General features: G+C 34.4%; 1 protein-coding gene across 1 annotated transcript; it reads right to left on the reverse strand.

Moving 5' to 3' along the window:
• Positions 1-27,281, reverse strand: ACMSD (aminocarboxymuconate semialdehyde decarboxylase). The gene is made up of 10 exons (XM_062578861.1): positions 27,225-27,281; positions 23,780-23,824; positions 18,125-18,221; positions 13,617-13,666; positions 11,926-12,162; positions 9,768-9,861; positions 8,128-8,223; positions 7,486-7,658; positions 363-461; positions 1-66 (listed from the first exon to the last, which is right to left on the reverse strand). The coding sequence occupies exons 1-10, from the start codon at positions 27,279-27,281 to the stop codon at positions 1-3; spliced, it is 1,014 nt and encodes a 337-aa protein (XP_062434845.1).

A 27,281-nucleotide genomic window follows, 5' to 3' on the forward strand; every position in this document is an offset into this window, starting at 1 on the left:
TCATAATTCAAATTGCTTTCTGTTAAGACCCAAAAATTGCAGAGCATTGCCAGCCTTGAGTTTATCCTGTAAAAACAAAACATACGTGTGTGTGTGTAAATATAATGAGTATATATATACACACATACACAGATGCACAAACATATATACATGAATATGTATGTTTATGTGAGCTGAAAACATGTTTTAGTCAAGTGCTTTTACTCATGCTTTAAAATGCTCTGGTGAATGCCTGTAATGAGACTCAAGGGCCTCTTCCAATCTTTGCAGAAGTCAGTCTACTTAACTGATTTTTCCATATTTTATCAAGGGGCTAAAAACAGAGGCTTAAAATGGAAAAAGAAGAAATGTAAAGAATATACCTTCAGTTTATTGTCAAATTCTTCCATTGAATCAATCAATTTTCCAGGTTCCAGTTCCCCCAGTGGAAAAGGGTAATCTGTCCCCAAAATAACTTTGTCCTAGTAGTAAAGAAAGAAGTTGTACATCTTGTAGTAATGTTAAATAATATAGTTGCACATACTTTCAGGAATTTTTAATAAAACACAGGAAATTACATTTCTGTCTTAGACTGATTATTTTTAAAAGAGAATGTGAAAATAATATTTATATTACATACATTTTTCATTAGGAAAAAAGCATAAACCTTGAAAATAGGACTCAGAGTTTCCTTTATTTTATACAAGCAATATTGGGTGAATATTGGGTGAAGTTTGAAAAAAGTATTGAGTGTTTGTTAATATTTTTATAATGTCTGACTAAACCTCGGTATATTTTTATTTTGATACACAGAAAGTTCAAAATGCAAATCCCAGGCACACAGAATGAGTGTGTATTGCTTGGATGAATATAATACAAATGGTATTTTCCTCCACACATTGATTTTCTGTAATGTGGTACAGCTCTGCAATGCATCAGGAAGGAATCTGTTGTTCATCTCCTATACTACCAGTAGTTTCATGGTTATGTGGTCCCACAATTAAGTGGCCAATAAAGGGAACACAGATTTCTTCCTTCTGTTTATTGACTTACTTTTGGTTCTCGTTCATGTTCAAGGTTACTTGCATGCTCTGCACTGTTTTATGCAGTCTGAAAAACACAAAAATCGTAAGTCTGATCTTCTCTGTAGATTCTCAAGTGACCTTCAAAGGCAGGCCAGAAAAAAATCTTGTATTTTACATTGCATCCATGTGACTTACAGTAGGATGTCTTTACTGCCAGCCTAGTACATAAATAATTAATTTCAGTGTGTAAACAAAATTTGAGCTAAAACATTCTCCTTTGGAAGATCCAACTTTGTTATAGTTCAGACATATGAGAGCTAATGGCACATTTCTTTTAAGAATCTCAGGAAGTTCTCCACTAACCTCAAAGAAGACACTTGGATTTGGATTCTTAAGTTCGAAATTCTTTGTTACACATATACATGTGTAACAAAAAATACAAAACAATCAAAAATAATCTTTTGTGTGATTTTTTTTTTTGAAAGATGTATTGATTGCAACCTGAAGCTATTTCAAGCATGGGATGATGTAGAATTACTACAGATATTTAAATAATCTATTTAATTTAACTAGCATTCAGCTTCAGATAAAAAGACCAAAAACCTCATTTACAATATTTTGTATTTCTGGGAAGTCTGTAATTTTTAAAAATTTCATATGTTTGACTGAGATTGAGTATTAGTTATGAATCTGAAAAATGTATCTGAGAATATGAGGGATGTGATTTGATTTTTTTCTGAAGGTGACAGTACTAATTCGTATACATTATTTCTTTCAGAGTGTGAAACTGGTCAGAGATAGAAATAGGCAGATCGTAAGTAGGCTGACATTGTTACAGATTCATTTTATCACTGGAATGTATTTCCTCATATTATCTACCTTAGAAAGTGAATATTTTATACATGAATATTGAATAGTGAGTATTGCCAATTCTCTTTATTTTATCATAAGTGTATTTTCCTTTAAGCCTGATCTCCTGGAGAGATATGACTATTTGAAAACCATGGCTTTCATTAAAAGTGTATGTTTTTAAATACATGAATTCGAAGCCAAGCTCATGAATTTTTGGGCAATGGCTATAGCATTTGAACTCAGTTAGCTAAGCTGAACTAGGACAAATAAAAATATTTTAGCTATTTTATGAAATTATTTATTTTTCTTATTTATCAAATTATGTTTGTTTATTTTATTTTATTTTATTTCCAGTAGATGTCACCCAAGAGTCTCTGAAAGAACCTATATAAGACTGTATGGGAAAACTGCACAAGATACGAATTTAATTGTTCTGTCCTACATTGCTGCCATATAATTTATCATAGGAGTCTTGCCATAAGATTAGAGTAGGAGAATTTATATTCCTTTGTCTACTAAATCAAGTTCTGAGCATAGAGTAGACAGAAAATATATTTGGATGTGCATATGTTTAGGCAACTAAAGACATTATTTTATTTACAATATTCTATCTCATACCAAGACATTTTCGGCACATATGTAAAACAAATGCAAGCCATATACAAAAGAATAAAAAACATACTCTATAATAGAAAATGGAATTCTTGGTAAAGAAGACAGAAATCCAGTGCCTTCCTAGATGTTTATTAGTCAAGGTTAACTAAGTCAGGAAGGTTCTTACATTCTTATTTACATTTCCCATATACCAGAGCAGAAAGAAATGGTACCTCCTCATTGAAATAATCTATATGCATTATCTCAGCTATCTTTTTATTTTCCTTTAAAGTGTTTCATAGCTAATCATGTTCTAATCACTAGCAGTAAAATTAAGAGCTGTAATTTAATGCAAATATAATATATTTAATGTGAATATCTAGAAATAGTGTTGTTGCTCTGCTGTAAGTGATATTAGACTATTCATTGAAACTCTTTGAGCTTCAGTTTTGTACTCATCTATAAATGAGAGATTGCAATACTTGCTTTTAGCAACAGCCTCAGGTAAGTACTGTGAGGTCTGTATAGATAAATACTCCTAACATATTATTTGTTATCATATTATTCCAAAGGATACCACAAAGTCTGCTTTCCACAGAGGATTTATCATTTGCTATCTTAATAATTCATCTCTCCTTTTAGAAAGGGACGTATTTACAATAATTAGCCTCAGTGGACCTTTCCACTCAGCAGAACTATAACAGATTTTTTTTCCCCACAGTAATAGGGACCTGAATCATGAGTTTTTGCATTTACATTAGTGATTTACCTTCAGTCTCATCTTCTTTCCTACTATCAGGATACACTTAAAGAAAAGCCAGATTCTTGTAGCCTGTTCATCTCCAATTTCTGTCCAGAGCATGTTTTACATTCTGATGGTGGAATCACCATGGGGAATGTTTGTAGAGATACATTGAATCATTTAATCCCCTGTCAGCCCCATTCTTCACTCTTTATAGCTGTATTAGCCATAGTTGTATTCACTGCATGCTGCCTTATGGAAAAGGGAAGGACGGCAGCAATTTTGCAGTGTTACAGATTTCTTTCTCAGAAATGTATACTTCTGTTTCCTTTAATTAGGATAGCCTCTGAACTACAAATCAACCTGTGCCCAAAACTAAGAAAAGATGAAGTTAAAGGTACATGACTCATAAGAGCTGTCACTGGATTTTAATATTCATAAACTCAAAGGCAACAAACACATCCCACTCTGATGTCAGGTAATGGCTGATCCCTAACGTTCTTAAGCCATGTTTATGCACATCTTTACACATACCTGATGCCCTTCCTGTCCAGCTCTCAACTATTCTCTAGAGAGCCGTCCTATTTCAAACCTTAGCTGGTAAAGTTACCAAGCTTGGGTCATCCTCAAGACCCAATAACACTGTTTTTAGCCCAGCATTTATTCATCTGACATTTATTATTCTGCCAACACTCACGATTTCATTGAAAATATTGAAATACTTGCTACTTTTTTAAGCCCTTGACCCTTGGAAAGGTATTACGTGGGAATGTCAACTTTCACCAGAAAACAAAGGAAAGCTTGAAAACATGATGTGAATGTTTTTTTTTTTCAATGATAAGATGCCTTAGGCTATGAAAAAGAACCCATAATGTACTGTTTTTCAAATTCTTTTGAGTGTTAAAGGTATTTATATTTTTGAGATCTGACTCATGATTTTTCAGCACTGTGGTTGAGGAATATCACAGCAAGAAGCCTAATCTGCTGCTTATTTAGATACATACATCTCTCTTATCCTCTTTCACCATTAGAAGGAAAGAAGGAAGTCTCCTTCCAGTGAGACTCCTCAGTAATTTGGAGTGCTTGCTTTATAAATAATCTCACTGGAATGAGACTTCTTTCTTGACAAATCTGCCATTAGTGAAATACTATCTCCAAGTGCTTCTTCTTGACAATCTATTTTTTGGTCATTAAAATAGTTAAATAGGTTTTTGTGATACACACTCAGCATTTCCCTTACCTGAAATAATTTCTGTAGCTTACGTACTTAACTAATTCTACAGACTCCCAAGTTCTCTGAGGTGCTGTGGAATAAAGCCTGGATTTCAACCTGTTATTTTTTTCCAAATTTTATGAAAAAGTCCAGAATTCTGTTCCTACTCCATCTTTGAGTGCCATTTTGGAAAAGGAATCCTTCAAGTAGGAGAATATTAAAATAATGTAAACTGGCATGGCTAATTATATTACCAGCACATGACTTGCTCAAATATAAAGTCATGTCACTGTTAAGGCTGTGTCTGTTCATGCAGATAAAACAGGCTGTAGGTCATTTTCTGGTCCTAGGGTCAACCACCCAATACTATTGAATTCTTTTCCTTTTCCAAGACAGGATTGCTGCATTTGTTCTGCTTAGATGTTTGTATTAATGTACATTCTGCAGTACAGTTCTGCTGCAGTACATTCTCCAGAATGTTCAAAGAGTAACAAAATTTAGCCCATAGATGGTGCTCAGGTGAAATGAAGACTTGCTGCCACATAAGGAAAAGTACCTTCTAAGGACCAATGTTAACCAGGAAGGTTCTCTGGCAGAGGACAAGGGAGATGCTTGAGCCATCAGGAATTGAATATGGTTATTCTTCTCAAAGTTACAGGCTAAACAAAGGGGCAAATGGTTGTAAAAGAATTGTGCATTAAAATATGTTTAAATTATTATTTGATATTATGTAAAAATACAAATACCATATGATACTGGAAAGAAAAACAGGCATGACAGCTAAAATGCTTCTGAATTAAGAGATTACTTTGTTTTTCTAAGAAAAGTGCCATCTTATCTCAAAGATATGAATCTGATTAAAGGACAAGGGATCAGTGACATCTTTAAGAACAAGAGTGCAAAGATAGTGTGTGTACCTGCAAAAATATACTTGATGTAAAATAACTGTACCAAACATAATTTTGTTTAGAGTTTTAACCCTTTCATTTTCCTTCAGTAATTACTTGTCCTTGGCACTGTTTTTATACTGAGAAATATTTTACTGCTGTTCTTGTCAGAGACATTTATTATTGTATGGACAGGCACAACTGTGTTCATTAAAAGCCAATACAGTTAGGTACTCAAACAATACTGGTATTTCATAAGCAGAGCAGTGAAGTGGGAAGTGGGTGACTTACCTCCCAACAGAGGGAAAACAGGGCAGTAAATCTAGTTTCTCAGTTTAAACTTATAGAATAGAAACAGCTGAGGAAGCACCACTTCAGTCTCTTAAGCCTGTAACCTTTCCGAGACCTTTCTGCTTGATGCCATATGGCTGAGCTCAAAATACTCAAAGGAGAATTAAAGAAGACACTAAATCCCATGTAGTATACTTGTATATATTACATCGAGAAACTCAATTTCAAAATTTTACTGACAAAGTAAAACAGACACCAGAGAGGCTATTGCACATCACCATGTCGCTTCTGACAATGCTAAGTAACTTTTAAATTATCCAATGATAATTTGTAACTCATGTCTCCTCAAACAACTAAATTTCAGTTGCCAAGACTGGCCATTAATGGTTAAAGGCCAGAGTCTACACACTGCTTCTTAGGAAGAAAAGTATAGAAATTACAGTTCCAATGAAGTGCAAAGTGCAGCTTTCCCACAACAGTCACAGGTTAGAGCACCCTTGAGATGCAAAGCTTAACTTGTTGCTCTAAAGCAGAACCACTCTAAGACTTGCATTATATAAAGGTTAAAAGAAACATAAGTTAAATTCTTCAGTCATGTATTAGTCTGCCATTGTACTTCCTGTCCAGCTCTCCTCTTAATTTCTATAGTTCAGTTTACAAATGGAATGAGTTCAGAAATAAGGATATGTGGGTGAAGTGTTGCACAACTTCCATTTACTTACTCAAAGCTGTAGATTTCCTGTGCAGCACAGACTGAAAACCCATTGATTTCAAAGGGCTGAGACTCAAAATGCCAAGATAAAGAAAAGCAATAGTTTCTTCTACAGTACTATTTTTGTCTGGCTAGGCAAATCATCTCTGTGTGAGTCCTAGTACAGATTTATTGCAGCAACCTGTTCAGACCATTATAGATGAAAATGGGAAATAAGCCATTTTTGTAGAGAGAAAGAAAACATTCTGTTTTGCTGTCCTTCTGAACTTTGGTCATACAACAGGCCCTGATAATAGCAACTGCCCCGTATCTCAGAAAGTGCTAAGTGAGCCTAGAAACTAATATACAGCAAAGAGGACTAGAGTTGTTGGGACAAGGAAGTCAGTGACAGAGTCAGCATTTCTATTTTTCTTGCCTTGTATGTATCTGCCTATTAGCTGCAGAGATGCCTGAGTTTCAGAGATCAGGACACAAACACAGCACTTTTGTTAACCTCTCATGAGCCACTGAGAGCTGGCCTGAGTGATGAGCCTTCAACCCCTTCCTGAGCATTTACTAATAAGAAGAAATTATCTGAAACATTAGAATGATTGTTTTAGATGTTTCTGTTCCACACTGTATCTGATTTAAACAGGTTGCTAAACTACTGTTTACTCACTTTCTCCTGTAGCAATTAAAATATTTTGCAATCCATGACATATAATGTGTTACCCAGGACCCCCAAAAAACTGTCTTTATTGCTGCTTTTTTTTCTGCCTATATCATCTCAAATGAAAACACCATTTGATTTCCTCAAGCGTACACCTGAATTTGAAAATTAAGCTATTTGGAAACAAAGCTCCAAATAAAGGTAGTCTTTGCTTGCAGTCCCATCCTGACCAAACTTACATGAGGAACTAGCTTCACTGAAGTGAAGTTCACAGTGCATGATTTCATGGTTTAAAACAAGCATTTCAAGAACTCCATGAAGTAAGAACGTTTTCAACATGACAGAAATACATCAGTTTATAATAGCTCAAGTTCTTATTTTACTGGATGAATATGCTGTCTTCTTTCTGCCTTTTTCTCTTGTTTTGCTTTTTTCTTAGAGAAAGAATTAAATATAGAATGACTCACCTTGTTTTGCTTTTTCTTAGAGAACAAATTAAATATAGGATGAGTCATCTGCCTCTGGAAGCGTTAAAACTCACCTCTCCTATTACACTTGTTAGTAGCCTCAGTGCACCATGATCATGGACAAGAGAGTCTGTATAAAATGAACCAAGGTACTTTCTTGGATCCACCTTACTATCCACTGCACACAAATCAGGGCGCATGTTGAATCCATGGGAGATTCGCCCCACCGTGTATGGAAAAGTTCCACCTGTAAGGAGAAATTTTTAGTAACAGAAGTGAAAACTACTCAAGGGAAAAAAGCCACATTACCAGCACAAAGATCCACAAGTTTTATTGTGAATTATTTAGAAAAAAATTGTTCTGTATCAGCAATATTTCTACTTTTTTTCCTCTCGTTACCTTCCTTTTCTCTTTGATTCTTCATTATAGTGACCCCCAACTTCCTGCTGTTGCCTTCTTGTCCCTTTCCCTAATTGTTTCAGCTACATCCTGCCTCCCTTAACTGCTACTCCTTCCTCCTGGCTTCTTCTTAAGACTTCAAACACTAGCTGAAACAGGCTGGAGAGCGTTCATATGAGCGACCTAGCTAGCAGATACCCTCACTGGGATAATAGTACTCAGCTGGTGTCAGGCTTAAACCGATAACCCTATTAGCTGGCATATCAGAAAATAGAATTGCACCATGCTCAACTCGTTTCACAAGGCATATTACTTACCTCCATGTGCAAAGCAAACTTTCAGCTTAGGAAATTTTTCAAAAATTCCTCCCATAATCATGGAGCAAATGGCTATGGTTGTTTCTGTTGGCATGCCTATCAACACAATAAGTTTTATCATATATGGGCAAAGATTGAGTTTTAAATGTTATCATCTATAGACCTTGAACCTAGTGCAAAAATGACAGTTACAGTGCAGCATTATTTCCATTAAAGGAACACTGAACTGAGCATTAATTAACTGTAATGAGAATACAGGTCTAGATGCCAAGATTTTCTGAATTCAAAGTCCAGTTTTTGTCCTACACCACTAGGACAGCTGGCTGGCAGTTTGGATATATGCTGAACTACGCGGCATAGGCTTGGTTCATGTTTATCCTAGCTCAAAAACCAGTCTGGAATATGCCAAGTTATCTTTTCCTCTGTGTTTTGTGTGAGAAGTGATGCAGATATGTTGCAGGATATTCCAACATGGAATTGGGATTTGGTTGTAACGTGGTGCCTGTGCCTGCAGTTAAGATAGACTCTCTATCTCTCTTTTGGCCTTTGTGTGCTTGGAGTTAGGAACCTAAGAGCAGTTAAGGTTCCTAAATCAAGCTTCAACTTCTGAGCACACCTAATGTAATTAGAGTATCATATCATTTAGTTGTCTAACTTTAGATATCGAGATTGAAGATTAGGAGCTATCAGAGTTCCCCTCTTATATGGAAGTAATAATACCTATCCAGCTCAACAAGATGACTTTCGCTAATGTTTGTACAGCCCTCTGAGATGCAAAGCCTTACGGACTTACTAGGAAACTCTTATTTTAGATTATTGCAGCTTGGTAAGTAAATGTAACAATTGTAATCTCTTCTGAAGTCTGTGTTGTCACGCCTGCTCTGATTAAAACCAACTGATACTATTTCAAAATAATACAGTGGTGACTGGAACACTAAGATTTTCCAGTGTATATTGCACAAAGCTCCCAGTTCTGTTCAGAATATCCCCACTAGAGTCAGAGGAATTATACCCCACAGAACAAAATAAGGGAGGGCAGAATCTGGCCTAAGTACTTCTAGGTAGCATTTCTCTGTTAGAAGAGTTAATCAATGTTATTCTGATTTATCTAGCAAGTAAGGGAAAGAATAGAAACTACATAATTCCCTTTTCACTACATCTCTGGGGAGCTCAGACATGTTTGAGCTACAACAGTTCAAGTGAACTTAAATTCAATATATTTCCTGATCAACCTTTTTCCAAGAAATAGTCCTAAGAAATTCCAGGAAATAATTTCTGTTTTTGCTTACTCTCTCTGTCCCTCTTTTGCTCTAATTCTTTTTTGAAAGTATTCTCATTTCAGAGACAGTTGACTTTTCCCTGGTTGTCTGCTCTGTTTGTATTTAGAAGACAAGAGAAAAACAGATTCTGTTGCTAGTCTTACTCATTTTAGATCTGAGTATAAAAAGCTTAGGCAAACTATGCAGGCTTAAAGAAAGAGACTGCTGTATTTCCACAACAGACTTAACAGTAGCACTAAATTTAAAAAAACTGATTATTAGTAAAATCATGTAGTTTTTCTCTGTATTAGCACATTTGCAAAAATCTCCTGGGTATAATTCAGTGACAGTTTGTAAATATAGATTAAGCAATACACTCACCTACCAGCCAGGGAAGCCAGTACTTGGACATCCTTCCATCTACCTGCATATCCCAGGGATGCACAAAGAGACAGCAATTTAATTGTTCGGCAGCCTTCAGCAAAGAGAAAAATGTTAATTTTGACATAATCATTTCAAAATGTACCTACGTTCTCAACCATGCTTTAAAAATTACCTGCAAAATTGTACTGAACATCAATTATTCATGATGAAAACAGGCCCAGAAATGAAAACCATAACCAATAGTAGGTTATATTTAGTCCTTAGTCCATAACCTGAAGTCCTCACTCAGATTCAAATTCTTTTTGAGACTACTAGTTTGGGAACACTGATGATAACATTTTATTATGAAATGCTCCTCAGATTAATATGGTACAAAAATGCTGTATGTATGCCAGTCATTCTGTAGTATAAAACTCAGTTCACTAGCTTTCTTTTGGTTTTATTTCACATGATAGGATGAATTCTCAGAATATTTTCTAGATCAGGATGGTTTTACAGAAGTGTTCCTGCTGCATTCAGGAATTTTCATTGCTATCACACTTTGTTTGGCCCCTTTGGCCTTTTGCCTGGTTTAAAAAAATATCGAAACCTTTTCCAACCCACCCTAAGAGTCAGAAATCTGGCTGCATTCTGATCAATAATCCATCTCCACTCAAGTACATAACATTCCCCAAACTGTTGACACTTTCAGAAAGGAAAAAAGAGGAACAATATGAGATACTGATTCTGACTGAGTTATTTAACTATGTGCTTAAATTTAAGTATATAGTCATCACTGCTGTTCATATGCTTAACCAGGTTTTAACAGCTTCATTTTGTCAGATGTATTTATGGACCTCCTCTTGTTGCTAAGGAGATTATCACAAGGTTGAAAAATTTGGATTTATTTACCATTAAAGGCATAAATAAAGCTGTAACTTATGGACTCCAGGGAGTAATTGTCATCTAGATTTGTAAACTAAAAATAGCAATTCAATAACTGTCTTGATAAAGTTCATTATCAAATATGGTTTTATTTCACAATCTTTATTATCCAAAGATATTTCTACAAGTGATAGAGGTTACTTCCTACATGTGTTAAACATAAGCTGAAGAATGTGTGCATTTCTGAAAGTAGAAGTTGGTAACAGACTGTGTGTGACCATAAAACCAAATAAATTGTCCAGATGCTGTGTTAACAGAATTCTTGAATAAACTGAGACTTTTGAAAAATATCCTCTATGAATCAATTTCAAGATGACAGCTATAATAACCTCTGAAACAGATACAGAATGTACATTGATTAAATCCCATAATTAAGTCCCCTTCTGGACCTCAGGCTGTTTAAGAAATGCAGTCTCCGAACTCATCATATATCCAGTTTGGAATTTTTGGTCTATTTGCATAAATCTGCGTGGTACTTTGGCTCTATAGGTATCTTGCCCAGATATCTCTGAAAATCTCAAAAAGATTTTTCAATTATGTCAATAGGACATAACAACTTGAACACAAAAGCAAACACAGCAGAAATGCCTTGATACTTCACTTATCCTCAGAAATCAACATGGCAACACTTTACAGTGAAAACTTATATCATAAAACGATTTTATTATTAATTTTATAAAGTATGTTTCAGAATGTTTTATTTCCTATTATTGTCATTATTACCTGTAATGAATTATATATAATCAAAATTGAAATTCTCTGATCACTGAGGATTAGTCAGGTGTAACTGCATGGGGTGCAAATGGGATCGTGCCTGAAAAATGCCAATTTTACATTATCTGAACCTTGAAACTCACTGATTTCACTTGACTGAGTAAGAAATTTGGGATTAAATGCTGACAGTGTCCTACGAGCCTGATACTATTTCACTGGTTTAAATGGGTTTGGATTAATGAATCCATTAAAAGAACACATTTGAGATGCATTCTCTTTTCCTTTAAAATATTGCACAATTTTAAATGAATATTGTTAGTTTGATTTCCCAGTCGTTAATGAAAATTAGTGAGATGGTTTTGTAAATGCTCTTTCATTTACACTAAACACATTGGAAACATCAATTGTTTTAATGGATCTATACATTTAGCTGACGACTGAATATGGCCCAAGGTATTTTTAGATAGAATTCCATGTCACAAAATTCCCCCAAATAAGTGAAGAAACATTTACTCACAGCATAGATATCATACATTTCTGGTGCATTCAGGTCCCATTCATTGACATGTGATCCTATTTGTACTCCAGGAAATCCAAGTTCATTCACACAACGATGCATTTCCTTCACAGCCAGGTCTGGAGCTTGCAAAGGTAATGTACCCAAGCCAATAAACCTCTTGGGGTACTTTTTTACTGTAGCAGCTAAGTCATTATTTAATATCTGGGATAGATCTAAAGTGTCCTGAGGTTTGGCCTGGTATGATATTAAGCAGAGTAATACATTAAAATATAGTTTTCAAATGTTACCACCTTTGGAAGATAGTAGGTAAATGTCACTGCAAACAATATATAGAGAAGGCTTGAATCTAAACTTTTACATTATGGATCTGAACGGCTGGAAACCAGTAGAACTAAATTCTGCCTTGCTTTAAATCCTCTGAGTACAGTTCTCCTTGTCTTGAATATAATATTAACTGCTTTTTCCCTTATTGCTCAGGATGAGTGTAATCTGGCCCAGTTTACTGATGTGCTTAAGTATCTGGTTCTTTTGTGTCAACCAGTCCTCTGGTTTTGATTACACAAAGGCAAAAACCTGAGCATATCTTTTTTAAATATGTCAATGAATACTTACTCTCCTATTACTGGAGCTGAAAAGATAAACACAGGAAATGTGGGATGCTGGTGCATGAGAATTTTGTAAAAAAACTTGAGCAATGCTAGCATTTAGAAGGAGATAGTCATATTTCTAATGAGGGAACTGCAATATCCATACAGTTGATTACTTTCCTGTTTTTTTCCCCCTAGAATGTATTAAAGGGGAAAAAAATCCCATAAGCATCAGAATAAAATTTTAAAGATATATCAGCCAAAAAGAAATTCTGAAGATCAGAGGGGCTACATGTGTGCTTAACATAGTGTTTTTTAATGCAGGACCATAGAATCATAGAATTGGTAAGGCTGGAAAAGAACCTCTAGAGATCACCTAGTCCAACCCTAAAACAAGGGACCCATACGGGGATCGAACCTGTGACCTTGGCATTATTAGCACTATGCTCTAACCAACTGAACTAAACCTAACTCAGTAACTGTTTACACATCCCAGTTTGATTTCTACAAGCAGCTAAATGGTCAAACTGAGAATATATTTAGAACACCATTTGCTATGATTTATCTATTCAGACTTTTTATTTCTTTGGTGCATTCAAGATCAACATGCAGAGACTATATTTTGCTGCTGAATTTTAAGATTTAAAGTATTCTGAGTCAGTGAGTTATCATTTAAAAGAAAGGGGGATTAGGCCACAAAAACATCTTTTATTTCTTCTTTTTATGAGAAAACAGTGATTAATATCCAACTTCCATGGAATCAGTCCATATATATTTTCCTGCTATATAATGGATTTGTACTCCGTAAATTCTCTCTTTGTGCTTGCAGCCACTCCTGATAAAGTCCCCAGCAGAAATTCTGTTGCTGTCTTATTCTTTTTTACTGAGCATACTCCAGAGTGGAACTTTGCCAAGACATCTTACTGGCTCTTAATAATACTTTGACTATTTTGTCTTTTGTTTTTCACACCAGAACAGCTCCCCCTTTACTTCAGTGATCTATTAACTACTTCAGTCACCTAATTCACAGGAGGTTGCACTTGCATTTTTAAGATAGTTTGTAATATTTATGAATTACAGAATATGCTAGTAGGAACCTACCCAGTAGCTGAACATTACAGGGACCGTAGAAAGGACTTGGACTGTGACACCTGTGAAAGAAAACAGCATTTATTAATGTTACATATATAACATTTTTTTTGGTAAAATGATAAAAGAAAGAAAGGACTTCGGTTTGAAAGGCAAAAGCCTAGTAGTTTAGGAAAAAAAAAAGCCTAATAGTTTAGTTTAATTAAAACTTAAAACCTAAGTTTTAATGGTAAAAAAAAAAAAAGATTTATCATTGGCATGGATAGAGTCTGTTTTTTGCTAATTGGGATCATGATAATAAACCTTGTGGTGTATTAGTTATTAGGACTGTAATATTTTTGCTAAGTAGAAAGAAAAAGATCACTTTCTTACTTTAGTGAAATTAAGTATTTTGATTTTAAAGTTGTTGATACACATGTGTAAAATTAAGTAAAATAGCAATTTAATATTACTATGACATGAATGAACGTGATGCTAAACCAACAGAATACCACATCTCAAGTTTACTGTGTGGTCATGTTTATCGCATATATTTCAAAAATAAATATATAAATTAGCTCAAAGATAAAATGGTTGTTAATATTTTTCTAAGTTCCTCCCAAAGTAATATTGGGAAGAGTTTTATTCACCCTTTTTCTAGACTACTGAAGTTGTAATTATGAAAAAGTTTGCCTGTTGTTAGAAATAACTTTGATTTTAGCGATAAAGAGAATTCACTTCTATTTCATTAAGTTTCTGTTCAAATAAAACTCTCTACCATAACTTCATGTGTGATTTTACGCAGGAACAAACCTACCAAACTTAGCAAATTAAAACAACAGAAAGAATAAACAATAATTAGGAATTCACTAAACAGTAAAATCAAAAATGAAATTACCAGTCTGATTGCAGTTTCATCTCATATCATAATGTTTCATCTGCATATCTTGTAATGCTTTTGAAAAATCAATGTAGTTGTTAAAAATGAAATTACTGATGTAAAAGAAGGCAGAAAAATCCTGTGCAAATTTCTTTTAAGACAGTGGTCTTGCCAAAGCACTCCAGTGTTTAACAGAATGACTTTATGTTCCTTCTCACTCACTTAAGTAGGAAGTAACAAAGAAAGCTAAGGCAGCTGTCTGCAAGAGTTGATCAACATTATGTGCAGGATGGGAGGGACTTAGGGAGTAGGTCTTAAGTAGATATTTAAGTACAACCTAATTTATGATTCAGATGCCCAGAATTTAGACCCTTGCACAAAGCAGCTCCCATTTTTCCCCAAATGCAAACCATATGAAAGAGCACTGAAGTCTTGATCTGTAGTTACTTTATTCTCTGCTAGTATACTACTGGACACTTGTTTAGTATTTCTGAGAACATTCTCCATGTTTTCCACAGATAAGCCCTGTATCTGGTTCTAATCTCATTTTACACTTTTCAGCAAAGCCCTTTTATTCTACCTATCCGTTTTTCTTAATAATCCTTTCCTATTTATGTTTTCTAAAAAAAAAAAAAAAAATGCATTAAAGTTTTGCATTTCCTTCCTGAGGACAAGCTGCAACATATATTACTTAGGACAGTGATCAATCTATACCACAATTCTTTATATTACTGACTCCTGTGTTGATGTATATTTCCATTGCATTTGATCCCACTGACTGCTTTAGAATACCATACCGCTTTGAAAGTAACAACAGTCTCTCTCTCACTATGATCCTGTTTATTCAACTGTGTGTTTCCTTGCTCTCCTGTTTCTCTTTCCCATTCCCCTAGGAGTCATTAGTTGTCAGAACCTGCTTTACTTCTTTTGGACTGAATTATTCAAACTCCCTTTTCATGCAAATTAATTTCTTTTACTCCTAGTCTTTGATCAGCTGGTCTTGAAGACATGACACAGATGTCCAAGTATTCTTTAATATTAATTGATGGAAAAGGAACTTTGAATAGTTAGTACTCCATATAAATCCCTTTTGTTATTTACTACTTCTTGTGACTGATAAGCAACTGAATCAACATTTAAAATCAGTGTTCTGATTTTAGAAGTAAAACAAAATGATCCTTAACTTAAGAGGGCTAGTTTCAGATTTCTTGAGTCGTAGGATAATTCCTAGAGTTCAGATTTCTGCCTTCTATATTTGGTAAAGAGAGCTTTTTAACATCATACTGACATTCCATTTTCTTGAAAGGTGAACTATAAGACAAGCTTAAACATGAATCTTAAAGGTAAATTTTGTATGCTGAACATTCTCTGACAGCAGACTTACAAAGAAGATGTATCAGCACAGAAAAAATGTATTTAAGAAATAATTTCTCTTAGCTTTCAGAATCTTCTTCATGCGGTCTGATTAGCAGGTGATACACCATAACGGCAGGCATGTAATTGCTAAGTGTACCACTGTGATGACACAGAGAACTGCATTTTACTATGTCATTGCTGAAACAGGAAGCACCTCTCCAGAAGGTTTTACAAAGGAGAAAATAATAAGAAAAGGGAGTTAGGATACTGGAAGATCTTTCTGGACTGGAAACTGGAAGATATTTCCTCCAACAAAATTGTTAATGATTTGTGTCACAAAACTGTGATGTTAATTGCAGTTATAGCTTGTTTTAGTGAGAGGTTCAAAACACAGGTTTGTAATGACTGATTATGACAACTAATTTCTTGTCTTTGGTACATTGGCTACCATTTCTTATCATGGGCAATATTTCTAAGGCATTGCACAAACAAAAGCTTTTAGCAAACAAGCTCCAAGTTATCTCTCTGAGTTAATAACATCTTACAATGACTGATACCTTTTTTTTTTTCAGCTAGCAGACTCCTCACATCTTTCTTCCAAAATTGTGACATGTTTGGAGGTTAATATTTTGGGCATAATCTATCTTGTTTTTTGTTACACAGAGTTGTCTTTAAAATAAGTAGCTACAGCTTTGTAAACAGAAAAAGAATAAAATATGGCCCACAGTCTTTATCATTAGACGAATGATAAGAATGAAAAACTCTCTAAGATCTTTAGTTAATTGGCTAAAGGCAGTTTCTTTAGAGTGCTGTAATAAAAGTGGAGATTTTTATGGCAAAAGCCACCAGATGGTGCTGTAACACACAGTTTTAGAAATTTTCCTTAACAAATGAGCACTGTGCATTTATCTTGTGGAAGAATACTGTGATGTTAGTTATATGATATTTTTCCTTTTTTGGAGAGCTGTTGCATAAAGTTGAAAAATGGCCCTTGTGTTTTCCCCTTCTCTAGAGGAATTAAATGGGGCACAATTGTTTTATAGAAACTTGCCACTAGTCCTGGAGGAAATATCTGAAAGGAAAACGTGCCAAGGAGCTATTCATGATTCACACTGTGGTTGAGTGACAGGAATATCTATATGATAGTCCCAAAACGTGACTGCATTTTGTGTAAGTACACCCTAAGTGGCTGTAACATAGCTAACTCCAGGAATAATTACAATCTTGTCAAGGCAGCACAAATTTTAGAGATGTTGCACAGACATGCTAAGATTCCAATTAAATGTCCAATGGTTGAAATACTACTTCTGTAGTGTTCAAATGAGGTAGTTTTTAAATTTTCTAAGTTGTGTTTACACAAACTGACAACCAGCCCCTTCCCAGTTGCCCTCTTATGTATTGCAGACCTAACCTCAGTTGCGAGAATGACCTGAAGTGTCTCCTAACGTGCTATCACATGAGAGGAAGAAACAATAATCAGATGTATTTGTTCTTTTTGAAAAGTTGGAGAAGATACTCAAGTTGTGTCTACTGAGGAACTGATGTAGGGAATTATTCCAGGTTCAATTAAAGCAAATATAATCTTTAATAACTCGATATTACTTTTGTGAAAGTAATTAGGAATTACAGTGTTAATAAATACTAAAAGAGTCATCAACTAGATGAAAAATTCCCTCTCACATTTCATTTTGCTGAGAATGTAGTTGTAGGTCTTACAGACTACATTTAACAGCATATCAGTAACCCCGTAGAAAATAAATTTGCTAATCTTGGTTTCTTTCTAAATCAGGAAAACTTGCTTCCTTAAGAAAGAAACTGTACTAGTTCTTGAGGCTCAGAATCCTCTATCAAAAATGCAGAACAAAGTTGCAACATCTGAATACAAAAAAACGTTAGTAAAGGAAAGAAGTATACAGAAAATACTCTGATTAAACAGATTCCTTTTAACATTTGGAACAAAAATAAAATAGCTTCAATATATTCCTCCTTTATGTAAGTCACTTTTATACTTTTATATTGCCTTTTCAACTCTAGGTTCTGCCCTCTTTACTTCTGGTAACTAGTAAGTCCATGTGGGGAATAAATTGCTACTGAAAATGAGGAAAGTTTTGGGAACACATCCCTTTCTGAGTCTGAATGCAAACCATGTTAGTCTTTGCTGAGTTTTACCAGACTTAAGCTAATGAATCAGTTTGCCAGATCTTTTAATTCTGACACTGTTATTAAGCACTTTGAGATGCACTAACAGAGAAGTTGTTATGATCCTATCTGAGACACTATTATTTTATTTCCTTTATGGAATTACCTGATAGGTCCATCTCCTTAATTCGTACTTCTGGATCCCAGCAGTTCTCTTGAATAACTCTAAAAATCTTTCCATCCTTCATCATCTTTGCCTGTCCCTGTGAAATGACATTTTCATATATTATACATGTAACAAAATAGTACATGCTAATTTATATAGTTGCTTGAGTATATTATGCTCCCTATGGATATTCAGTGACCGAATTAATTTTTTTTTTCAATTCAGTAGATATTTTTTAATCAAAGACTATTTTAAAATACCATATATAGTTCAGGTAACATGAATAAATTATTTTTTTCATAATAAAAATGTCTCCTTTCTACTGCAATATTATAAATTTCAAAACATTATAAAGGTAATCAAATTTGATATTGATCCTTTAATTATTAACAAGAAAACTTTCTTAAATTTATGGTAGATCTGACGATTTTCCAAAGATGACAAGTAGGCACTGTGATGACACAGAGAACTGCATTTTACTATGTCATTGCTGAAGCAGGAAGCACCTCTCCAGAGGGTTTTAAAAAGGAGAAAATAATAAGAAAAGGGAGTTATGATATCGGAAGATCTTTCTGGACTGGAAACTGGAAGATATTTCCTCCAACAAAATTGTTATGATTTGTGTCACAAAAGTGTGATGTTACACAATTACATTGTTGTTACATTAAGCCAAGAAAAATATTTGTTAAATTTGTATGCAGCCACATTCACCTATGGACTTGTAATTAGAATTAGCGATTCAATACCAAATGGCAGACAACAGACAGTGTTTCAGTTGTCTCTTTTATTTTTTGGTTGCTCTAAGCTACTTTGGGGATAACGAAAAAGATGAAAGTCAGGACATCCACATGACCCTTATACTACCCTGTGTATACGGGATGGGTAAACGTGCTTAAGCACAAACATATTAGACAGAAAAGACACTGAATCTGCAGTTAAAAATTGAAAACCACGTGATATGATGTGAGAAAGCAAAACAGCTACTTTTTTATCTTCATAGTAAACAGAAGCTAAGTGCAGTGCAGTCTTCTCACCTAGGGATGGGAATTCTGTCTCTCCAAATGCTACTTTATTTCTCCCCACAAAATCAGTTTACTTAGGATCCTAACGACATCTGTCTATCTTGATACATAAAAAACAGTTAAATGAGACTATTTCCTGCTAGTATTCTATAACAGAAATAATTAATAAAATTTCACTACTTATTGCAAAGCTGGGCTTACGTCTCTTCCTCCTGCGAAGTCAGACTGTTCTTAACCTTGAATTTGCTATTAGCTTCATACATCATTCACATACATACTGCCCTAATGAATATTTTAGAGGTCTCTTCCACATATCTAACTGTGCTGCCTTAGCAAATTGTCAAGTTGGTAGCTATATCACAATTTCAGAAAATTGAAATACTACAGTAAGTAATCACAACTACATCATCTTGATCCTCTGGAAAATACTTCAGGTTCTCATAAAATTGATTTTCCAACCTGACAGAAAGGTTTACTCTAGCCATACACTCCAATACATTAAAAAAAAAAATCGGTCCGTTGCTGCATATTGCTTAATAAATAGAAAAGCATTTGGAGCATTAGCAGAAAAAAAGATACAGTAGAACCCAAGGATTGTGTCACATACAAATAGATCGTGTGGCCTTTATTACATTATCACTGGCAGTATTTCTGTGAACACAGGCGACTTTTGATACTTTCCCGGATACAACTAAAGCATAGCAGCTAAACTGCTTACATATATTCTCTTCTGCTAATACAGAAGACAATGTTAGACAGACCGTAATTTTACCAGCAACTTTGACAGTGCTCATAAATAAATGCTGAGACGAACAGTAGGTCACTGAAAGCTGTAACAGCCTTCAAAATATAGGAAGGGTTTCTAACAAGGTATGTACCGTTCTCATTAAAGAACTAGTTAAACTGTTTGCTGTTTTCATTTGCATTAGCTGATTCTTTGTGATCGTGAATATGCTACAGGTCAAGCCTAAACTCACAGCTTTGTGTGCAGGCAACCACAAAGTTGGTTATGCAGGAAATGTGCTCATCTGAATAAATCCATGTGGATCAGTGGGATTACTCATGTATGTAAGCATAGAAAGATCTGGTGCAACAACACTGTGCCTGGAAAATCAGTCCTATTACTAGAGTCTCTAGACAATGCCATTAATCTGCACTTGACATCTTTAAATGAGAAATTATTCAGATACCTTAATTGGGAAACAATGCTCAGAGTTTTTGCAGTAGTAAGAATGAAATACATTCTGATCAAGAAAAAATGTTTAAGGTTCCAGAGCAATAGATGCAAGGTTGAAGCCCACATAAAAGATGTAAGAGCTTTACTTGCAATGGTAACACAATTTTCTAAGGGCATAGCTGAAGAATTCTATCTTTTTTTAACATCATCTGATACTTAAGGTTTTAAAGAATTTATGCAGAAGATGAGAGAGAGATATAAGAAGAAGTACAGCAGGGTGATTTAATTCAGCAAAATACATTTGAATTTATTCTATTACTAAACTACTGAGTTACAGCCCAAATTGCATACATACGATTTCAGTTTGACCTTGATGCTTCTTCACTGAATAGTAATATGTGAAGGTTTTCCTTTTGTTTAATCTCAAGAGTTATCTTCCCCAGCTCCACATACCTATACAGGATTTTATTCTCTATCATGCACTGCTTTCATGTAGACAGAAGCAGGCTGGATAGAACTCTCTGCAGAGCAAGTAAGGCTATTATTGACTTGCCACAAAATTCCTTTGGAAACTATTTTTAGCAAAGAATTTTAGCATCAGACCTCTCCCAAACAGCTAAGCTGCTAAAATGTCTTCAACAAGTCTCTCTCCTTCCTGCATCTGCCATCTATCTCAGAAGCTGTGCCATCCGCACTTCTGCTTAGCAGGTGGCTTCTTTTCTCCTCCCATTCCTGCTTAGACTGAAATTTCAACAAAATTGATGAAATCTGGACTTTCATCATAATCTCTGTTTGCTCCTCAGTCTTAGTCCCAGCCTTCATAGCTGCCTCATAAATAGTTGATAGGCATATGACAGCACAGACTTACATATCACAGAATGACAACAGTGGATATGCCACTAGGTTGGAATAAATAGACACTGTTTTGTGTCCATTTTATCAGCTTCTTTTTAGTTACCATACGCATACATATGATCACATATCGCAAAAATATGATTTTCCAAAGAGACAAGGGAATGGAATGTCTAGTTCCATTGAAATTAACAGAAACTATTCAGTTAAAGACCTTGATTATCTGGAATATATGTCTTGCTTCTTCTTCTTCTTCAAAAAAAAAAACAATTAAAATTCCATCTCTACGGAGAATGAAGGAATTAGCCAAGTCACAAAAAGAAACAATGAGAAAAGACTGGAAACTATTGTCTTTATAGGGCTATCCCAAATAGGGAGCGGAGATGTCACTCCAAAAAATCTAATTTCTAAATCTTTGTATCTCTTATTCCTTCTCTTGTCATTATTGAATTCCTATGCGGAGATCATGGCTGATTTCAGAAGATAGACCCAGATCAACCCTTGTCAAACACACTACACATACAGCCAGCCATTATAGAACATAGCTGGGTTTAGCCAGTTATTTAAATTGCACTCTTTACATGCTTTAAGTGAGGTATGTGTGCTTTGTTAAGCTGTTCAAGCTCTTACTTTTGCATCTTTTGTCTTGAAGCTTACTATATCCAAGTTGTTCTTTTTCCTCATATCCACCCCTCTTCTGTTCTCTTTTTTCCTTAATTATTTGGCTAATAACTCACATTGTCTTTACTCTTGTATGGAAGAACTTGTGTACGGAAGTTACTCTTTCTCTTTGACAACACTTTCACATCCTAGTTTTTTACACTTTATTAAAATATCAGTCCCAATTGTGTTTGCTTCTCATACAGACAACTACTTTACTCAACATCTGGACAGCTCACAATACTCCTGTGGTAGGTAATTACAGATAGAATTTCTCAAGTTAGGACAGCTACATGTGAAGTGGAGTGGGAAGTGGACTCAGGTCTTCTGAGGCCCTTTTTTATACTGTCTTTCATAAAACACATTTCTCTTTCCATCCTTAAGGAAATCCTCAGTCCAGGTTGGGCATTGACTGAAACCAATGGAAAATTTCCCGTGTCCCATAATTAGACCAGGACCCTCACATGACTTTGCCTTTTCTCTTGAGGCTACTTACCTTGTATTATTAACCTGTAACTGTTATAATTGAAAGGAATTTATCTTCTCTGTGTAGAAAATGTCATGTATATTTAGGTACTGTAAAATAACTTACTGTTTTAATAAGCATTACTACCAGGAATAACTTTTCTGCATTATGGTTCCCACTGACCACTGTGTGCCCTCTCTGTGGAGGACAGGCGAAGGGAAGGAGAGGTAACCTGGAACCTGCACTGCCCTGTCCTGCTGCTGGCATGCCAAAAAAGGGACAGTTTTCCTGTGTTTGGGCTCAAAGCCATTTGGAACAATAGGCTTGCCAGAGGATGAGGAGCTGACAGTTCACAGGAGGAAACTGACTTGTTGTGACAGTGTTTGAGCTATATAGTGATATCTGGCAAAGTTATTACATGGTAACAGAGGTAACGTCTTTAAAACTAGGTTATAAAATTAACCTATATAGTATTGTAGGACATTATTTTGCCATACTAGCCCTGCCCTCCTGTGAAAAAGAACACTATACTGGTTATTTTTTAATGGCAATCAAATTAAAAGACAAGATGCCTCACTGATCTTGCTTATACTAGTTTTACATTGTTGTGTCACTGTGTACGTCACTGTAATTACTGATGATTTGCTCCACTGGGAGTGAGATCAGAATCATGCCTTTAAGAAACCAGTTTTGTTCCCATCAGAGTGAATAAATGTATTCTACTAACTTCACTAGCAGCAAGACGGGATTCTGAATGCAGATGGATTGTTAGCATAGCTTCATGGCATTTGCAGATGCGTTGATGCAGTTATTCTTACATACCTCAGAAGTGCCTTTGTAAATTTAATAGAGTGTATGGTGATAAAAGGGTAAAGTAAAATCAGATCCAGTCTGCCTTTTACTTGCCAAAAAAACCTCACACTCTTACTTTTCTATAGTATGATCCCAGAAACTGTGTATTCTCCCTATTATTCTTGGATATTGAAACTGCTATTTGCTCTCCTTGTCATGAAGATATGTGGAGGTTATTCTTTTTCTTTGATGACACTTTCATGTCCTAGTTTTTTATGTTTTATTAAAATATCAGTCCCAATTGTGTTTTCTTCCCATACAGACAACTACATTTAACTAAAAAAAAGTTCTATATGTAATGAGTTTTATATTAATGTATCTTATTGAAAATGATTCCTCAGAAATAACCATTCTGAATGCTAACATGAAGTTATGAAGACAACTGGACAGTGTTTCATATGAGAGAACATGAACTGACTGTATACTGAGTATTACCTCAAGCGAAAAATCTGTTGCAGTATATCCTATCTGGAGTAAAAACTGCTTCATAGAAGACAGATCTTTATAGAAATTTGTATCAAAGGCATAGTCAATCTTATTGCCACTTAGCTTTTTAATGCGTTCCCTGTGAGTGGGTATTCCTGATCACGAGACAAGACTGTCTCAGAGGACCAAACAGCACAAACCTTGCAGTGATGATCCAGCTGAACCCAGCCACCATATCCATATCTCTGTGAAAGAAAGAAGAAAAACCCAGTGATTAGTTAGTATTCTGCAGTAATAACCAGAACCTCAGTTCTTGCAATCCAGCTGTACCTTACTTAAGAAATACCTAAGCATATGCTTAGCTTTGAGCATCTGAGTAGCCCCTTTGACTTCAGCATGAATGCTGAGGTTTTGCAGGACTGGCTTAACATTTGTAGAACTAAGCCTTTAGCTCCCGGTTTGACAACATTTTAAAATAAATCTAAAAATTGATTTCAAAATGCTTAATATATTGCTTAATGTATTGAGGTTCATTACTGGAATCTGGTTCAAATCAGGAATTTAGCAATATGAACACTGAGTTGACGTATCTTCTGATCCTAACAAACTGCCATCAGTTAATCATTAGCACAAAGAAGTATTGATTCCACTTTTCGGCTTCCATGATTCAGCAGCAGGACTGAAGGTCATTGTCTCTTGTCTATTAATATTTAAACAACCCACAGAAGCTTAAAGGAGAAGCTTAGATGCTCACTGATTCTTCCAGAGAGATTAAAAATTGTTTATATAAAAAAATCCCCAAATCCACAAAAGATGCAGATTTTCTTTTATTTTCATAATTAAGAAATACATGAAATTTTGAAATAACATCGTAGAATGAATGAAAAAAATGCTCAAATTTCCCATTTTTCTGTAAAGAAACATTTCAAAGGAAACTAAAAGCAGGGATTTCTTACACTGAAATGTAAACAATTTGAATATAGTCCTGAATATCCTATGACAGTAAATCATTACCTAATGCCATTATGAGCTATTCCAAAATAGGAGTGCAGAACCAAGCCTTCTAACTTCAGCCAATCAGAGACTGTGGTAGCTGCGTATATTTTATTAAAATTTATAAATGTGTGTATCTATTCATACAGATAATAAAAATAAGAAATAAAATTTAAATTTAGGACAAATTCATGAGTGTTATCTAAGGAAGATTTTAAGTTTTAAAATGTAATTAGCTACATAATAATCATAGAAAATAAACACTTTAAATGTCTTCTATTTAAACAATAGAGAAACTTGCTGGTCTGTTTTTGAATTAATTTTATTTTATCTTCTCAGTTATTAGTTGGATGAATTGATAGTCCTTACTAAAGCATGTAATTAATCTATATTTATTTTTATACGTTATGGATTCCTAAGCTCTTAAATAAAGTCTTGACAACAGAAATTTCTAGTCATAGATTCAAGATTCTGTATTTACAGAGCTAAAAAAATGCAACAAAAAGAAAAAACTGCACACTATACATGCATGTTAGGAGGATAAGATTATCATAAAAATAGTTTTTATTACTTCATAATTTGTCCTGCAAATTACCATATCTGGAAGAGATTAAAGCAAAGTATTTAATTCTCTTAGTTTATCAATTTGTTATTTTGGGGGGCAAACTCAATTTCAATCTTCTCTACTTTTCCATTTTTTGCCTGTCTAGTTTTCCCTGAATAAGATGTAGAGAATCATGTTAACAGCTTGAGTTTTCAGAGGAGTCTAGGGAATTCAAAGAAGTGTTCTCTATTCTGAATCCACTAATAAGCCTCTGAAACTTAAGAACAGAAGACTCTGACTGTACATGCATAAAAACTGGCAAGTGGAAATTAAATAAAAATGTTGTATTAGCCTCTTTAATTAGTATTTAAAGAAATGCAACATTGGCCTACAGCTGAACTCAAGAACCAATAATGGTAACTTCATCCTTCATGTACATCCATAGAGCTCAAAGGATTCTTGGGCTGATTTTGTCCTAGTGAATTCATTGCCCTTTTGAAGTATTTACAGACAAAATATAGCTACTTTAATCATGCAAAATCAACATGAAGGGATTTTAAAGGTTTCTTTTTTATATACAGGGATTTTGCACAAACACAGATGACAAAATCTGGAACAAGCAAGAATACTCTGTCTGTAGAGTCTTTAAACTCCTATCTACTTAAAACAGACATAAAAGTTCTAAAAAATATCTATCATTTGATATACATTATACAGTGTATACATGCTTATTCATAGAAGAGTTCTTGTAATATAGACAGATGTTTAAAAAGCACTTCCTATGTAAAGGAGAGGCCAAACATTCTCATCCAGAAGTTTTATGCATAATAATATTATTTTTGACTGCTAACGAAGAAATAATACCATATATATTCTTAACTCCAGGCTTTCTCACTACTTTTTTCTAATACACACTTTACATTTTCCTGCTGCTCTCTGGCTAACATTGAATTGATACAGAACTGTTTTGTCTAACAGTCACAGAAACACAGGGTTAACAAAATCGAAACATTTACTAAAATTTTGCCATTATCAGGAAAAAAAAAAGAAACCTCAAAATACCAAAGTGAAAGGGTATACTATATAAAAGAGAGTTTCAGTTAGCATGTCAGGTGCCAAAGAGCAAAGCTGACACAATGGTATTCTTCTGATGTCAAAGATAAACACAGTGAAATCAGATGGTTCCATAGTACTGATAAACCTAGGAAATGTTCATTCAAACTACTGCCAATACAGAATTACGATAAGGAAACATATAAAGGCAACAGCACTCGTCTCATCTTTTGTAGCCTGATTTTTTAACATGAATGGAAACACTGAGGAGTTTGAAAAAACAGTTATATTGAATTTGGGAAACAAATTTTTGAATGCAATAATTTATATATATAGATGAGTTTTATTATGGAATCTTTTTAAAGTGACATTTTCAGTATCCTCTGTAGCACTGAATATATGATCCCTTAGGAGTCAAAAAGTGACCAAATATCTTTATATATAATTTTGTTTATAATTATTCAGCCTATAACTCTAAAAACTAATTCAGAATCAGATGATTGTATGACTTTTGATGATCTGAAGTAACAAAAAGATTAGACTGAAATAAAAAGATTAGATATATTACATGAAAACCTAAATGGCACTTTCCTTTCTCTAATAACCATACATAAAGTAACCCCATACCCACTGAGGTTAATGACTGTCATGCCTGTGACTGTAAGATATTAATTACTTTTGTCTTAGGTAATATCAATCTTATCTAACATTTCTTCTCTCCTTTTATATGTGTTTAAAACAAAAGTAAATACCATATGGACACCTGACAACCCTTGACAGTTATGAAGATATCCTCTATCAATGATTTAATCAAGAAAATGGGATTTATATCTCATCATCTGACAATGAACAGAGACCAGTTTTCCATCCCTTTCTTACTGGAAGTTTTGCTTTGCAAAGTAATGTAATATAAATATCTTTTATCTGAAAAAAAAATCAAATTAAACATAAACCTACAGAAAATGTATTTATTACAGAACTCTTCATTCACTAATTTTTCAAGATCTACATCAATAGCAATGGTTGCTGAAAAAATAAGTCACTGAACTTATTACCTTTTTTAGATCAGGCCATTCCTTAGGTAGAATGTGGCTATGAATATCAATTTTCAT

This window comes from Rhea pennata, chromosome 6 (assembly GCF_028389875.1).
Source record: "Rhea pennata isolate bPtePen1 chromosome 6, bPtePen1.pri, whole genome shotgun sequence".
NCBI lineage: Eukaryota > Metazoa > Chordata > Aves > Rheiformes > Rheidae > Rhea > Rhea pennata.

Excerpts from the sequence above, each read along its gene's own strand:
- ACMSD (XM_062578861.1), bottom strand. The coding sequence starts at position 27,281 with ATGAAAATTGATATTCATAGCCACATTCTACCTAAGGAATGGCCTGAT. Across the intron at positions 18,222-23,779 it reads AGCTGGATCATCACTGCAAG|GGACAGGCAAAGATGATGAA; the intron begins GTTTGTGCTGTT and ends GTCATTTCACAG. Across the intron at positions 7,659-8,127 it reads AGTTTGCTTTGCACATGGAG|GTGGAACTTTTCCATACACG; the intron begins GTAAGTAATATG and ends TTCTCCTTACAG.